This window comes from Pyrus communis, chromosome 2 (genome assembly GCF_963583255.1).
Source record: "Pyrus communis chromosome 2, drPyrComm1.1, whole genome shotgun sequence".
Taxonomy (NCBI): domain Eukaryota; kingdom Viridiplantae; phylum Streptophyta; class Magnoliopsida; order Rosales; family Rosaceae; genus Pyrus; species Pyrus communis.
In genome coordinates, this window is record NC_084804.1 from 32,255,671 (window position 1) to 32,273,829 (window position 18,159).

Sequence of the window (18,159 nt, forward strand, 5' to 3'; positions counted from 1 at the left end):
TAATCAAGCAATGCAATGTGCTCAAGTAGACTTGTGGCAGAAGGCAATGGAAGAAGAGTTGGATTCTATAAGTACAAATAATGTTGGACATTGGTCAATACTTCATCACAAATCAAGCCTATAGGGTGCAAATGGGTTTATAAAACCAAGAGATGCTGCTGGGAAAATTGAAAGATATAAAACTAAACTAGTTGTAAAAGGCTTCACTAAGAGAGAAGGAATAGATAATAATGATACTTTCTCATCTGTCTCTTCTAAGGACTTTATGAGGGGTAGTCATGGCGTTAACAGCTTATTTTGCATCAAATGGATGTGAAGACTACCTTCTTGAATAGAGATCTATTTAAATATATATGCATGGTTCAACCTTCGAGATTTGTTGAAAGGGGGAAGGAGAGCATGGTTTGTAAGTTTAATAAGTCTATTTATGGACTCAAGCAAGCTTCAAGACAATGGTTTCTCAATTTTGATCGTGTGATCACTGTATATGGTTTTGCAAAAAACAAGTTTGATGATTGCATTTATCTCAAGTTCAAGGGATCCAAGTTTATTTTTCTAATTCTGTATGTTGATGATATTCTCTTGGCTAACTCTGATAAACAATTGCTACAAGAAACCAAAGTTGTTCTTAGTACAAATTTTGACATAAAGGACCTAGGTGAGACTCACTATGTTCTGGGAATCGAAATTATGAGGGATAGGAACAGAAAACTCTTGGTTTATCTCAGAATGGTTATATTTAAAGAGTTTTGAACAGAATTAACATGGAGAATTGTAATAAGGTAGATGTGCCTATGAATAAGGGAAATAAGTTTTTCAAAGACCAGTGTGCCAAGATTTATGTATGTTAACATTTGTACCAGACCAGATTTGGCATTTATTGTTAGCTTATTAGGAAGGTTTCATTCAAATCCGAGTGATGCCCATTGGGTTGCTGCAAAAAAGGTCTTGAGATATTTGCTGAGAACAAAAGGGTATATGCTAATATATGGCAGAGAAAATTCATTGGCGTAAGTAGGTTTCACAGATTTAGACCTTGCAGGTGATAAAGATGAAAGAAAGTCCACCAGTGGTTATGTATTTATGATGAATGGAGCTGCTGTTTCATGGAAAAGTGCTAATCAAACCATTGTATCAACTTCTACAATGGAAGATGAGTTTATTGCTTGTTTTGAAGGAATGAAGCAAGCAATTTGGCTTAGAAATGTTGTTACTGAGATGAGGATTGTAGATCCCGTGAAAAGATCTGTGAAGATGTTTTGTGACAATAGTGCTGCTGTGTTTTTCTGTAAGAATAACAAAAGGACTTCAGCCTCAAGATTGATGGATGTTAAATTTCTTAAGGTTAGAAAAGTTGTTAAGAAAGGAGAAATTGAAATTTTGTATTTGTCAACCAATTTGATGGTTGCAGATCCACTTACAAAAGCACTGCCAAATAATGTGTTTAAGGGACATGTTATGAAGATTGGAGTTTTAGAATCTTTTGACAACTAGAAGTGAACAAGAAATCAAAGCTTTGAGGACTGCATTTGATGCTTCTTTGATTGATCTTGGTTGTTGAAGATGTGGACCTTGAGGTACAAGTTAGTTAGCTAGTATGACATGCTGGTATAATTAGTTTGGTAGTGTTCCAGCTTGTTTCTTTTTCTTTGTTATTGTTTTGGTTTTCAATAAGGGTTCAATTTTTTCCCATTATGGGTGATTGATTGTACCAAAAGTCAATTTTTATGAATAATAGTTTGATTTGCTAGAAAATCAATTATGGTTTTGTTGAGGCATTTTCGGAACTATTGGTTTACATTGATTGACTAGTTTTTTTAATTTTGTTTTGTTGAGATCAGTGGGAGTCATATGGTACGACATTACTATATGCACATGTTTACAAAATGCAGATTGAAGTATTTGGTGATTCTTGAATTAATTCTGTGACTGTACAGATGGAGTTCTAGTTTCTTGTACTTTGAAATGTGTAGGTAAATTTGAATGTGAGGATAAGCTTCTTGATTAATTTAGACTTAGTAATCATAATGAAGTGGGAGAATGTTAGAGTATGAGTATGAAATTAACATTATATCCGGCTGTAGTGTATGAACTGATATGGTAAAGTCTGATTAATAAGCTTTGAGTAATTCTAATTCTTGTAGGATTGAAAGTACTTATAAAGGTTCGAGTTTTTAGGACTTGAACATGGATTGGGATTGTGTTTATACGCATGTGGAATGGATATACTGATTCTAATATGAGAATGGTAAGGATTATGTTGAGTATGTAAACACTAGCCACTGCTCTTGCAATATTGGAACATAGACCTATTCTTTAGAGCAATTGGTTATTGTTAAAGAGGAAAAGGTTAATTATTTAACAAACTAACATGGCTTTATCATTTTCATCAGGTGCTGCAGGTATGATTCTTGTACTTTGTCTTTATAACTCTAAACATTGTTCTTGTGTTCATGCCTTAATGGCATATCTGTGATCTTTGACTTATGGTGATTATATATTTCTAACAGAGGATCATTATTCCAATTGGGTTGAAATTAAGGGACTATTGCTATAATTTACACTAAACCATTATACAACCATTACCACAGGGCATCCGTATTTGTGTTGACGTGGTAATAGTGGCATCCGTATTTGTGTTGACGTGGTTGCCAACTTTTACCACAGGGGCAAACAACTAATAAAGAAAATGTGGGTAAATTAGATTTTGTCCCTTCAAGTTTGTGTTCAATTGCAACCTCATATAACATCTTTAAAACATTTCAATATCGTATATTTACCTATTATTTCATTTCATGTCATACATTCCTCTCAATTTCTATTAGATTATTTGTTATTTGGCTATGTGAATGTCATGTGTCCCCCAAGAGAGAACTCAAAAAAAGCTTGTGACTTCATGAAATGCATAAAAAAATAAATGGAAAAAGAGAGAGAAGCTAGAACAGCTTCGGTGTTCATCAGCACAAGAACACCACGAAGATCTCAGTAAATTATGTTAATTTAATTTTTCAGAATCAATGTTGGAGAAGGACTTGTCGAAATATTGTTGGAGAAGAAGGAGAGGTGGGCCCATCTTATAATTAAAAATGATTTGATTTGTTTTTATTTACGTGGCATAATTGTGGGGCCAACAACATTCACATAGACAGATAATGAAAAAACTAATAACAATTGTGGGGCCAACGCCATTCACATTGAAATGAAATAATAAGTGTTAATGCAAATTTTTGCCATCTTCAGCCTTGACGAAAACACACTTGTAAAACAATCAACACCTTTGATCAAGGAACTAAGCCTCATGCGCTCACGAGGTGGGGGGGGGGGGGAGGGTTAGGCCAATGGATCTCCGATGCCTAAGTCAGTTTCTCTAAGAATAGTAAAGTGTTTAGGGTTTTTAGGGGTAGCAAAAGCCTCTAAAATATAGTAAAATATAGGGTCTAGGGGGAGAGGGCTGGCCATAGTGTTAGGGTTTTACCCTAGCATGGCGGCATCCTATTGGCCAATGTTTATGGAGAAATATTCTTAAGATATTAAATAGGTAACAATATCTTGAGATAATGGAGTAATTATCCCTAATTGATTTAAATTGGGATTACTTACTTGAATGGAGTCAATATTCAATTGGGAATGGATTAAAAATAGTATTTGGGTAATTAATCCTTATCTTTAATGCTTTAAGTTTTCATTGCCATGGGCAGGTGAGCTGTGGGCGATATTCAGCTGCTGGGACCTTCAGGGGTGTAAGCTGTGTGTGGGAGTATGTAAGAAGCCTGTCCATTTATTAAGGGCAATCTTGTCTTTCTTGGGGAAAAATCCACGTGTCGCCTCTATAATTTTTGGGATTATTTTAGGCTCCATAAATGCCCCCACACTTGCTGGGCTGCACATAAGAAAATGGTAGTAGGTGTAGAAATCTTAAGCTGCATGGGCTGTTTCCTAATTTGAACTTGATCTCCTTCCTTGATTTGAAGATAGACTTCTTCTAGGAAAAGGAAACCAATTGCCCCCAATACCTATTTAATTTTGCCTTAAGCCAGGGATTAAATAAATAGTGGTAAGGTGTGGAAGGAGTTCGTTAGCATGAATTACCCCCAATACCCATTGCCCACTGCATGAATGGCCAAAGGCTCGTCTGCGGATAGAATTTGCTAGCAGGTAGTGCGGGCATGAGCTTAAAGCGCTGGCAACTGTCGCACCTTTGTACATACTCATTTACACCATGATGTATGGTTGACCAGTAGTAACCAATGTTATGAGCTTTTAGCGCTAGGGAGCAGCCTCCAGAGTGGTTTCCACAGACGTCTTCGTGGATTGAGTTAAGAATCTTCAAGTTATCGAGAGGCGATAGGCAACGAATATGGTTTTGAGAAGGATATACGAACGAGCATGCCGTTCTATATGTAGTAGCTTGCTGCCTTCATTTGGAGCTTCCTAGACTCTAGTATATTAGTGGGGAGCATTCCGTTGACTATGTAGTTGATGATAGGATCATGCTAACTCGGAGTTGTGTTGATTTGCGCATCCTCGACTACTGGTTCTTTATCTATGCTCGGTTTTTCTAAGTACTTGACTGGGATGGAGTGCATGAGCTGATGGTTTAAAGCCAAACCTAGGCCTGCTAATGCATCTGCATGGACATTTTCTGCTCGTAGAACCTGAGTGAATGTGTACGCCTGGAACGTCGCTAATTGCTCTCGTACCTTCTTGAGGTATCGGGCCATCTTTGGATGCTTTGCTACGTACTCCCTTAAAGTTTGGTTGGTGATTAACTGGGAATCAGAATAGTTCATGAGCATCTTCACCACCAGGTCATTCACCAATCGGAGACCTGCTAGTAAGGCTTCATACTTTGCTTTGTTGTTTGACACCTTGAAGCTTAGAGTGATCGCTTGCTCAAGCATCGAACCATCCGGGGTAGTGAGAACTAGGCTTGCTCCTGATCCTTGGTAGTTGGATGATCCGTTGATGTGTAAATGCCAGAAATCTCCTATAGGTGGGGCTGGTGCGGCTATAACGTTCTTGGCTACCTCTGTGGTACTTTTGGCTGAGTTGCTGCGTCTTTTAGGCTTGAGGTGAATTCTGCTACGGAGTCTGCCAATGCCTGGGCCTTTATTGCTGTGCAGGGTTGTATGTTAAACAGTATTGGCCAATTTCCAACACCCACTTCATAATTAGTTGAGAAGCGTCTGGACTATGCAAAACTGATCATAGTGGGTATTAGTCATGATAATGATCGGACGCCTTTGAAAGTAAGGTTTGAGCTTCCGAGCTGCAACAACTAGCGCCAAAATTAGCTTTTCAATCTTCCGGTATCTAGTTTTTGCATCGATAAGAGCTTTAGATGTATAGAATACAGACAGTTGGGCCCCTATCTCTTTTCGTATGAGGGCAAAGCTCACTACTACTTCTGATACTGCCATATAAATGTACCAGTTCTTCGATGCTTCCGGCTTGAATAGTAATGGAAGTGACGTCAAGTATTGCTTCAGGTCCTGAAATGCTTTCACACATTCTTCGTCCCATTTGTTCTTATGCGCCATCTTGATTGCCTTGATGAAGGACTTACATCGGTCGGTGGATTGCAAGAGGAAAATATTGAGTGCAGTTACTTGTTCGGTTATACTTTGGATCTCCTTCAGAGTTGTGGGAGATTTCATGTCCAGAGTCGTTTAAATCTGCTTTCGATGAGCCTCGATTCTTTACTGGGTTACAAGGTACCCTAAGAATCGGCCTGAGGAGACGTCAAAAGGGCACTTGGCTGGGTTGAGCTTTGTTTTGTACTCTTGGAGGATGTCAAAAGTCTCTGCCAAGTTGCCAATATGTTCTGACAGCTGTTTGCCTTTCACTATGATGTCATCGACATAGACTTCCATGGTTACTCCGATATACTTCTTGAACATCGTGTTTACAAGTCATTGGTATGTTGCTCCTGCATTTTTTAGGCTAAAAATCATGATTTTGTAGCAGTATGTTCCTCGCTCGATCACAAATGCAGTTTTCTCCTTGTCGGGCTCGTGCATGGTCATCTGATTGTAGCCTGAGTATGTGTCCAAGAAACTGAGCAGCTGGTTCCTGGATGTTGAGTCAACGAACAGGTTAATTCAGGGAACCAGGTAGTTGTCTTTAAGGCATGCCTTGTTAAGGTTGGTGTAATCCACGCATAGTCTCTATTTGCCCTTGTCTTTTTTCATCACTAGCATGACGTTGGCTAACCATACTGAGTGCACAACTTCCTTAATGAATGCGGCTTCCAGTAACTTGTAAATCTCTACCTCAATAATAATTACTCGTTCGGGTGTGAAATGTCACCTTTTCCGGATCACAAGTTTAGCAGTGGGATCGATGTGCAACTTATGACAAGTTATCACTGGATCAATACAGATCATGTTAGAGGATGACATGCGAAAACGTCATGATTTTCCTTAAGGAAAATTGTGAGTTCCTTAATTTTCGTCGGGCTTAGACGTGAGCCAATCCTAGCTGGTAGGGGTTAAGAATGATGTGCTCGGTGTCCTCTTCGGGTTTTCATCCTGAATCATCTGCCAAGGCATTGTCGACCTTGACGCCAGCTTTTTGACCTGCCTGTTGTAATTGCTGTTTGGCGGAGGTAGAATCGTCTTTCTGCATTTTAGCTGCTACTAATGAGGCAAGAAACTTCTTATTCAACTTCTTGAGAACTTGCACAATGTGTCGCTGAGACATGGCCTGGTGCATGTGATCTCTCCGATAACTCATCCTGGGATGTGAAATCGGATCTTCTGATACTCGATCAAGGTTGCAGCTCCAATCTTCACTAGCCAAGGTATGCCCAATACCCCATTATGGGGAGATGGGTTGCTGACGATCATGAAGGTCTGCGATGAGATAATTGAAAGGTTGGTTACGTTGAGCGTGATTGTGCCAATAACAGTTAAGGTAAGTTTGTTAAATCTGGTCAAGACCTCTACTCTGTGCTTGATCATGGTTTCCAGGTGCATCGTTTGGATGACTGACAGTTGTAGGATGTTGACTAAGCTGTTGTTGTTCATGATAATTCTGTTAACGATTGGTCCACGTACAACATCTATGGCTTGAACCTGAAAGACTAATCTCGCTTACTAGATCTTTCTCTTCTTGGAACTATTAGTGGCCCCTAAATACTCAGATTCGGCAAAGATGCTATTGATTCGAATCGTCTTGGCTGGGGGTTCGACTTCGGCTTATGATTCTCACCTTAGCGGGGCAGCTGGCTTGTTAACATACTGGTCACACTTCCCTTCATTCACAAGCTTCTCAAGGTACTTCATCCATGTGGTATAGTCGTTGGTTGCGTGCCCCGAACCTCTATAGAATGCGCATTACTTCGTCTAGTTCATCTTAGAGGTGTCTTCCTTCATTGGTTGCGGCATCTTGAACCACGACTTGTTCTTAAAGTCACAAAGCATTTGGTTGATTGGGACTGAGAACTTGGTGTACGTTTTAGGCATTGAGCTTCCCTTTGTTGAAGACTGGTCCTTGTTATTGGGTGATTTATTGCCTGCCTTCTTTTAAGTCGGCTTTACATCTTTGTGCAGCTGCTCAGGCAACTTCTAAGAGTGCTTGGCCTCATCCCAGAAGGAGTGCTTTTCTACTAAAGCTTAAGAGTTTGCCAGGCTCAAGTTCTCAACCATGATCAATTCTCGGAAAAATGGGTGATCTGCTGGTAGCCTCTTCCGGAAGGGTGAGCATGCAATGTTGTCATCGTATCCGACGATCTTCACATTCTCTACCTTGAACCTCTTGACGTATGTATGGAGTGACTCGTTCGGGTCCTTCTTCATGTTGAAAAAGTAGTCAGACTTCTTATTGATCGAGCGGTAGAACGAATATTCCTTAGTAAAAACCAAGGAAAGTTCACTGAAGTTTTGGATTAAATATGGTGGCAGGGTGTGGAAGCAGTCTTGTGCTTCATCTTGGAGCGTTGTGGCAAAGATTTTGCACATGAGAACATCATTGCTGCAGTAAAGGATCATGATGCTTCGGTAGTGTATCAAGTGTCTGTCCGGATCTTCATCCCCTTTGAACAAGGTGAAGTACGGTGGGCTGAACTTCCGCGGTGGCCCTGTCCATTTGATCTCTTCTGTAAATGATGACATGCTCATGTTGTCCACGTTTTTACGAAGGGCATTGTCGGTAGTATCAATGCCCTGGAATCCGCGCAGCTGCTCTACTATGAGTCTTTGTACTTCCTTTTGGATTAACGCTTGGTGGGGACAACAGAGCCTCCAGCTACCCCCGGTGCTAACTTGCTGGTCCATGTTGCTTTTCGGCATGTCGTGCTAGTTTGTGCCATGGTCGCAGTGCACATGGTTTATTCTATGTTGTTCGCCATAGATACTACCGACGATAGAACTTGAGTTGGGGCTGACAGTGGAACTTAAATTGGACTGCTCTCGTGCTTTCCTTGGTCCGTCATGTGGTTGCTTACTCTGATACCTCGCAAGAGCATCTCCTTGTGGGCCTAGCATCGTGTAGACGCTTCGCTTGGAATGTCCTGAGTGCTTATCGAAGTATGGACCCAACCTCGAATGCACATTAACTCGTAAGTCGCGTCAGGAATGAATGCTTCTTTGCGCATTGAGGTAGGAGAAGACATTTTCTCGAAAGCCTAAACTAGAGTGCACACTACCTAAATGCACGGTTCTTGGCAGGCTGAGCAGCTCTTTATCGGGACGTCATTGGAACGAGTCACGTTCTTCCACCTTGTCCAATTTCGGGATACCTCGTCTAGGGCATGCTGTGTCACGATTCCTTTAAGGAGCTGGTTCACTAAGGTGGTTTGCTGCGCGAGGGTGCTCATAAAATTGGTGAGCTGCTGGGGCAGTTAATGCTCGTCATTCGGATTGAAAGAGTCTAGATAATGGGCATCTCCATGTGTGGTGAATATGTAGTGGACTGCAGGTACAAAGCTTGAGCCCAGAACGAACGTTTCTGTAGAAAAGTAGGGTGAAAATAACCATGAGCCAATCGTGGGATGGTAATCAGAATCTGGATCGCTTGAAGTGGCCTTGGATTAGATTAAGTTGCGGGTTGGGTAGCCGGAGCGGATTGCGGGATGGGCCAACATGGCTGGATGGTTGGGCCTTATATATGGGTGCACTGGGCGGTGCTTGCTCCTCGCGAGCTTGGGCTGGACTTGTAGTGGGCTCGACTCGGCTGGTAGCGAGCTAGGCTTAGGCCGCCTGCTCGTGAGCTGCTCTTGCTAAGTTCCCGTGGGCCTAGGCATAGGCCTGGAATGCCTTGGCTCGCTAGATGGTAGCTAGGGCTACTGCAGTGGGCTAAGCTTCTTGCCACGGGCTTGCTGTGGCAGCTGCCATGTCATGGACTTCGTGCCCTTGGGCCGTGGGCACATGTGTAGCGCGACGAGTCACTGCAGCATGCGTCCGGGCTCCAGCTTAGGCTGCTGCTGCAGTGGTTCTTACCGTAGGCTGTAAGGTGATGGTAGTAGTGGTGGTGTGGGTTCGCGGTAGCGGGGCTCTTCCCGCCATCGCGTTGAGTTTTAAGGATCGTCGTTATGGGATTATGTCCTCGTCTTTACTCTCTTCGATCCAAATCCTTGTTTTTGTCGTGGTTTCTGAATTTCTTACCATTGTATCATTTCTCCAGGGATTGATCAAGAAACTTTTCTAGAAAAAATTAATTGATACGACGTGTGAGAAAGTCAACATAACAGAAATTCAAGAAACATATGCAAGATGCTTCTTCGAGTATTTGAATCAGCTCTCAATGAAAGTACCAATTTGTCGATGCAAATTTCCAACTTCTTCAATCTTGAGGAAAATGCACAAGCAAAACAATCAACACCTTTGATTAAGGACCTAAGCCTCATGTGCCCACGAGTTGGGTGTAGAGGGGTTAGGCCAATGGATCTCCGATGCCTAAGTTAGTTTCTTTGAGAAGAGTAAAGTGTTTAGGACTTTTAAGGGTATCAAAAGCCTCTGAAATTTGGTAGAATATGGGGTAATATAGAGGGAGAGGCTCGGCCATGGTGTTAGGGTTTTACCCTACACATGGCGGCATCTTATTGGCCAATGTTTATGGAGAAATATTCTCAAGATATTAAATAGGAAATAATATCTTGAGATATTAGAGTAATTATCCCTAATTGATTTAAATTGAGATTACTTACTTGAATGGAGTCAATCTTCAATTGGGAATGTATTAAAGGTATGATTTGGGTAATTAATCATTATCTTTAATACTTTGACTTTTTCTTACTAAGGGCATGTGAGTTGTGGGCAGTCGTATTCAGCTGTTGAGACCTTCAAGGTGTCACTGCATGTGGGAGTATTTGAGAAGCCTGCCCATTTATTAAGAGCAATTTTATCTTTCATGGAGAAAAATCCACATGTCGCTTCTAGAATTTTTAGGATTATTTTAGGCTCAACAATAAGCAAATATATAAAAAATATTTTATAGATGTATGAGATCGGATTTGAAATATTTTAAAATGTACGAGATTGTAAATGAACACAAACATGAAGGGCAAGATGTTGTATGAGATGCGGAGGGGCTTCCAACGGTTAACTCCTCCAAGCAGTTCATTAATCACAAGCAGTTCTTTTTTCTTTTCTCAATCTCTAAACCAAAGAAGAAATGAAAAATTGAGAGAATATGAGATAATACGAATTGCCATGTTCTAGATAATCCTCACAAGTTGACAACTTACAGTTTTTTTTTAAATAATCGTTCTCCAAATGAATTTCCCTCTATCTTACCACATGGGAACTATTTGTCTCTTCCTATCTATTCAATTTACACTACTGTAGTTGTCAATTGCCACCAATTTGTTTCTTTCTATATTATAAGAGCATGTTTAAGGAAATGAGGTATAAATTAAGACAAAATTCGACATCGACAACCTTAGCTAACATTAATTTGTATATCCATTTATTCTTAGATTTAGAAGTGGTACTTAAAGTTTCACTCAAATTTAGATTTAAGTCCCTAAACAAAAAGTTCGTTAATTGAGGTCTCATAATTTAACAAAATGTGCACTATTGGTCTTTCTATGAGATTTTCGTCAATTGTATGTAAAATATCATAGAACGCACAACTAGTCCCTAAACTTTGACCCTAATTCAGATTTGGTCCTCAACAAACATTTAGAATTGTAATGTGAGATCTACATGTGTTCCATATCATCAGCTTAACAAAAGAAATTTACAAAAGTTAGTGGCAGAAACTAATAGTGCACACTTTGTTAAATTTATTGAACTGACGATAGTTCCTCAAAGACCTCACAAACCAAAACCAAACCTTGTTAAATTTGATTAAAACAATTACTTTGTTATATTATAAATTTGCATTATTATTTTTTATTTATGTAATATTTATTATATTTTAGTTGTCGTATCCATTTTTTTGAGATTTGCCGTGTTGCAGTATCACTATAACCATGGTCGTATCCATGCAACCTAGCACAGAAGTACTGAAAGTGATTTGCCCAATATTCCGTACTCCAAATTGATAGATTACTATTGAATACCTAAAATGATGAGAGGAAAAGATGCCTTTGATGTTAATTGATGAAAAAAAGATGATATATTAAGAAGAAAAGAAGACGAAAGTAGTTGGAGTGTTACCTTTGAAAGTGATGAAGTTGGTGGGAAGGGCATCGTATATAATAATTGTGATTAGCTCATATAATGTTGAGATAGCAACAACTGAACTGGGCGGTTGTTGTCCGTGGAGAGATCACTTTCCGATGAGATGCATTGAAAGATGCAGATCATGTAGAGTGCCATAAAAGAAAAGCAAGAGTGGGCTTGCTTTTTTGACTTTGGGAGCATTTGGGTATGTGATAGGATTTTTAGTACCTACAAAAGAAGGTTAAAATCACACAAAATACTTGTAAGAGTACAAGAACATTGTAGTATAGATGCTCATGCAAAGTCGTTCTCCACAATGACTATTTAAATCATTTATGTAAAAACAATTCCTAATTAACTACCTATAAAAATTGAGAAAGGAGATTTTGAATTTGGGTAATATTACAAACGAATTTTAATTAAAAACAAGTAGTAAATTCGTCCAAAGTTAAATTAATACGATAAAAGAAAAGAGTTTTAAATACCAATTTATAAAAGCACTAGGGTTCCGCTATCACCTAGCAATCCTATGTATTTTTACCAGTTACTTATGATCTACACATACCACTTTGAAGGTTAGGTTTTCCTAATATACATTCTACTTGGAACCTCCGACATAGCACGTATATCTAACATGCAATCTGGATGTTCAGATCAAATATGAACATGAGAGACTCATTATGTTTTGTGAAAACCCTTTGAAAAACCATGCAACCCTTAAGACATGGTATTCATCTTAAGTGAAATTACAATTATTAACCACAAGAAGCCAACATCAATTTCAAGGAACCTTCCGACCAAAATTGCATCAAATTACTTTTCTAAATATCCTAATGATGATCAAGCATTAAGACAATTAGATAGTTTAAAACGGTGATCAATAATTCAAAGTATGCATGCAATCAATCATAAGCAATTAAATAAAAATTACATATTCATGCTAAAGCTCAAGGCTTTGCCCTAACAAAACAGTTAGTTACGCACATTCATAATTAAAATCATAGAAAATACTATTATGAAGAAAAAGAATGAAAACACCTTAAAATAAAAGTCAGAAATTCTTCAAGAACCTAGCCAATTTTCTATCTCCAAAGTATCAAGGAGAAAGTTGAAAAGCTAGGGTCGGCCAAAGCTTGATATTGTCTACATAAGCTATCACATAGACCGTAAGTAGAAAAGCGAGGTTTCCTTTCCTTGTGTGTTATGGGTTTGGATTGGTTCTATTGAGGCCTTCATTTGTTTAGTTCAACCTATTACATGTGCGGAAGAGTTTGATCAATCAAACGCCTCCTATAGCTTCTATTTTACGGTTCTTTTTTTTTTTCTTTAATTTTTGTGATATAACACGTGTGGAACAGTTTGTAATCACATTATCTCCTTTTTGTGATATAAAACGTGTGGAACAGTATATCACGTGTGGAACAGTTTGTAATCGCATTATCTCCTTTTTGTGATATAACACGTGTGGAACAGTTTGTAATCGCATTATCTTCTTTTTGTGATATAAAACGTGTGGACCAGTTTGTAAAGGCAACCACAAGATAATTCACAATCAAAGGCATCCAAGTATACAACAACTTCAAATCAATCAAAGGCATCAGAAGATGGCTCAACACACAGTCTAGAAAATCTCTCACAGGAAAGTAGAGAAAGACTCTTCACTGTGGAAGAGATACATTGGTCCTTTGTCCTAAACGCTTTGACACCAAATACCATCTCTCCTAAATCTTAACCCCTTCACTTAAATTGTGAATATTTGAAGGGAAATGAATTCTAAAGAAAGTGTAAAGATAATTGCTAATATGGAAAGTAGCTCAACTTCTTATAAGCTCTTGGTAGGTTTATCTTTGAACCGATGTAGGATTCTTTTACCTTCACATCCTCATACACCCTACTCACATGTGGTGAATTTTCAAGCCAAACACATGAACAACAGGAATTGGGTGACATAGAGCACGTGTGGTTGTTGGATCACACAAATAGACAAACCTGCTCTAGCACAATGAAGAAAGTTTGGGTATCACCATAAAGCCAATAGATAATATGGGGAGTAGGCCAACCTCTTATAAACCCTTGCAAGGTTTCTCCTTCATCAATGTGAGACTCTTTTATTTTCACATACTCAAACGCTCTCTCACATGTGGTGAATTTTCAAGCCAAACATATAGACAATACGAATTGGGTAAGGTGGAGTACATGTGGTGAGAAAGTTGGGATTCCACTACAAAACTTATTGCCAATATGGGCAATTTTCCAACCTTCACATCTCATAATTTATGTGTTAAGTATTTTCTCCTTGCACACCTCTGTTTATTGATGGTCTTTAGAATGATTAATCAACGAAAAATAAAGGTATAAATAAACATGAGTGTGCAAAAAAGACAATGAGTGTGCATATATCATTTCCTATATGTGAAATGACATGGTGTTAATCCATATCAAGAAGTGGCACAAAATTAGTGGTAATTAAAATTATATGACAATTAATATGTGTCACTAATCAGGCAGAAAATTGTGATCCCTTACTAACCGTGGACATGAAGTGCTTCTTGAATTATTTGGAAAGAAAAAGGCAATCAACCCAATTTTGTTGCGAATGAACTTCCTCAATGCATGTTCTCTAGCATCCTTTCTTGAAGCAAGGAAGATAAAATTAAAATAAGTGGATCCAATTAACTCTTTTTAATTTCACCATAATAAAAAATGTTGTTGAAAAGGTTAAATTTAAGGATTATTAGAAAACTTGGATGTGGATAAATAGGCAAGAGGATGTGTGCTCTTCTATGCATCCAGTTTGAATTCTTGTTTCCTCAATTTTTGGTTCAAGTGATGTTCTACTTTGAACTAATTAATATAAATTGTAGGGGCAAGTGGCCTTTTACCATAGTAATGAAAATGTGTTGTGTCATTTCATGACAACGTGGGTTTGAACATCATTGGTGGCTAATCTAACATCTAACTTACTAGATTATAATCGCTAAATAAGATCTATTTTTCATTGACGTTGAGTGTAAGATTAAATACTGATTTTGGTCTTTTGACTTTATATATCACCTAAAATCTAGCTAATAATTATTAAAATTTGTTTTCTTTTATTTTTAGTATTTGAAAAATAAGATTTTTACTTAATTTGTATTCAATATGTGTACAAAAATTGCATATATATGTATACATAATTTGTGTACCTGCATATGTACATAAATATATTTATATATGCACCTATATATACATTTGTGTATCTATACATATGAACCTATGTATGTATGTTACCTATATATGCACCTATATGTACATTTGTGTACCCATATATATGAACCTATGTATATATGTACCTATATATATATGTACCTACGTACATATTCATGTACCTTTATAATGTATATTGTTTATTGTGTTTGCATATTAATTTATTTGTTTGGTTTTGTGATTGTCTTTTCCAGTTCTTTTTCTTTTTCCTTTTTGTGATATAACACGTGTGGAACAGTTTGTAATCGCATTATCTCCTTTTTGTGATATAAAACGTGTGGTGTTTGTAATGGCAACCACAAGATAATTCACAATCAAAGGCATCTGAGTATACAACAACTTCAAATCAAAAGATGGCTCAACACATAAGCTAGAAAATCTCTCACAAGAAATGAGAGAGACTCCCACTGTGGGAGAGATACATTGGTCCTTGTCCTAAACACTTTGACACCGAATACCAATCTTAACCCCTTCACTTAAACTGTGAATATTTCAAGGGAAATGAATTCTAAAGAAAGTATAAAGCTAATTGCTAATATGGAAAGTAGCTTAACTTCTTATAAGCTCTTGCAAGGTTTATCTTTTAACCGATGTAGGATTCTTTTACCTTCACATCCTTATACACCCTACGCACATGTGGCGAATTTTCAAGCCAAACACATGGACAACACGAATTGGGTGACATGGAGCACGCGTGGTCGTTGGATTACACAAACGAACAAACCTGCTTTAGTACCATGAAGAAAGTTTGGGCCTCACCATAAAGTCAATAGATAATATGGGAAGTAGGCCAAAGCCCTTGCAAGGTTTCTTCTTCACCAATGTGAAACTCTTTTATCTTCACAAACTCACACGCTCGCTCACATGTGGTGAATTTTCAAGCCAAACACAGACAATATGAATTGGGTGACGTGGAGCACGTGTGGTGAGAAAGTTGGGATTCCACTTCAAAACTTATTGGCAATATGGGGAGTTTGTCCAACCTTCACATCTCATAATTTATGTGTTAAGTATTTTCTCCTTGCACACCTCTGTTTATTGATGGTCTTTAGAATGATTAATCAACGAAAAATAAAGGTATAAATAAACATGAGTGTGCAAAAAAGACAATGAGTGTGCATATATCATTTCCTATATGTGAAATGACATGGTGTTAATCCATATCAAGAAGTGGCACAAAATTAGTGGTAATTAAAATTATATGACAATTAATATGTGTCACTAATCAGGCAGAAAATTGTGATCCCTTACTAACCGTGGACATGAAGTGCTTCTTGAATTATTTGGAAAGAAAAAGGCAATCAACCCAATTTTGTTGCGAATGAACTTCCTCAATGCATGTTCTCTAGCATCCTTTCTTGAAGCAAGGAAGATAAAATTAAAATAAGTGGATCCAATTAACTCTTTTTAATTTCACCATAATAAAAAATGTTGTTGAAAAGGTTAAATTTAAGGATTATTAGAAAACTTGGATGTGGATAAATAGGCAAGAGGATGTGTGCTCTTCTATGCATCCAGTTTGAATTCTTGTTTCCTCAATTTTTGGTTCAAGTGATGTTCTACTTTGAACTAATTAATATAAATTGTAGGGGCAAGTGGCCTTTTACCATAGTAATGAAAATGTGTTGTGTCATTTCATGACAACGTGGGTTTGAACATCATTGGTGGCTAATCTAACATCTAACTTACTAGATTATAATCGCTAAATAAGATCTATTTTTCATTGACGTTGAGTGTAAGATTAAATACTGATTTTGGTCTTTTGACTTTATATATCACCTAAAATCTAGCTAATAATTATTAAAATTTGTTTTCTTTTATTTTTAGTATTTGAAAAATAAGATTTTTACTTAATTTGTATTCAATATGTGTACAAAAATTGCATATATATGTATACATAATTTGTGTACCTGCATATGTACATAAATATATTTATATATGCACCTATATATACATTTGTGTATCTATACATATGAACCTATGTATGTATGTTACCTATATATGCACCTATATGTACATTTGTGTACCCATATATATGAACCTATGTATATATGTACCTATATATATATGTACCTACGTACATATTCATGTACCTTTATAATGTATATTGTTTATTGTGTTTGCATATTAATTTATTTGTTTGGTTTTGTGATTGTCTTTTCCAGTTCTTTTTCTTTTTCCTTTTTGTGATATAACACGTGTGGAACAGTTTGTAATCGCATTATCTCCTTTTTGTGATATAAAACGTGTGGTGTTTGTAATGGCAACCACAAGATAATTCACAATCAAAGGCATCTGAGTATACAACAACTTCAAATCAAAAGATGGCTCAACACATAAGCTAGAAAATCTCTCACAAGAAATGAGAGAGACTCCCACTGTGGGAGAGATACATTGGTCCTTGTCCTAAACACTTTGACACCGAATACCAATCTTAACCCCTTCACTTAAACTGTGAATATTTCAAGGGAAATGAATTCTAAAGAAAGTATAAAGCTAATTGCTAATATGGAAAGTAGCTTAACTTCTTATAAGCTCTTGCAAGGTTTATCTTTTAACCGATGTAGGATTCTTTTACCTTCACATCCTTATACACCCTACGCACATGTGGCGAATTTTCAAGCCAAACACATGGACAACACGAATTGGGTGACATGGAGCACGCGTGGTCGTTGGATTACACAAACGAACAAACCTGCTTTAGTACCATGAAGAAAGTTTGGGCCTCACCATAAAGTCAATAGATAATATGGGAAGTAGGCCAAAGCCCTTGCAAGGTTTCTTCTTCACCAATGTGAAACTCTTTTATCTTCACAAACTCACACGCTCGCTCACATGTGGTGAATTTTCAAGCCAAACACAGACAATATGAATTGGGTGACGTGGAGCACGTGTGGTGAGAAAGTTGGGATTCCACTTCAAAACTTATTGGCAATATGGGGAGTTTGTCCAACCTTCACATCTCATAATTTATGTGTTAAGTATTTTCTCCTTGCACACCTCTGTTTATTGATGGTCTTTAGAATGATTAATCAACGAAAAATAAAGGTATAAATAAACATGAGTGTGCAAAAAAGACAATGAGTGTGCATATATCATTTCCTATATGTGAAATGACATGGTGTTAATCCATATCAAGAAGTGGCACAAAATTAGTGGTAATTAAAATCACATGACAATTAATATGTGTCACTGATCAGGCAGAAAATTGTGATCCCTTACCAACTGTGGAAGTCAAGTGCTTCTTGAATTATTTGGAAAGAAAAAGGCAATCAACCCAATTTTTTCGTGAAGAAAAACAGCA

At 37.7% G+C, this 18,159-nt stretch overlaps 2 protein-coding genes across 2 annotated transcripts; both read right to left on the minus strand.

The window, feature by feature from the left end:
* Positions 1-4,493: 4,493 nt before the first annotated feature.
* On the minus strand, positions 4,494-5,540 carry LOC137725059 (uncharacterized). Its single transcript, XM_068463665.1, has 2 exons — positions 5,242-5,540; positions 4,494-5,115 (listed from the first exon to the last, which is right to left on the minus strand). Exons 1-2 carry the CDS (start codon positions 5,538-5,540, stop codon positions 4,494-4,496), a joined length of 921 nt encoding a protein of 306 aa, XP_068319766.1.
* Positions 5,541-7,616: 2,076 nt separating this feature from the next.
* LOC137725060 (uncharacterized) lies at positions 7,617-8,291 on the minus strand. The gene has a single exon (XM_068463666.1). It carries the CDS (start codon positions 8,289-8,291, stop codon positions 7,617-7,619), a length of 675 nt encoding a protein of 224 aa, XP_068319767.1.
* Positions 8,292-18,159: the final 9,868 nt, after the last annotated feature.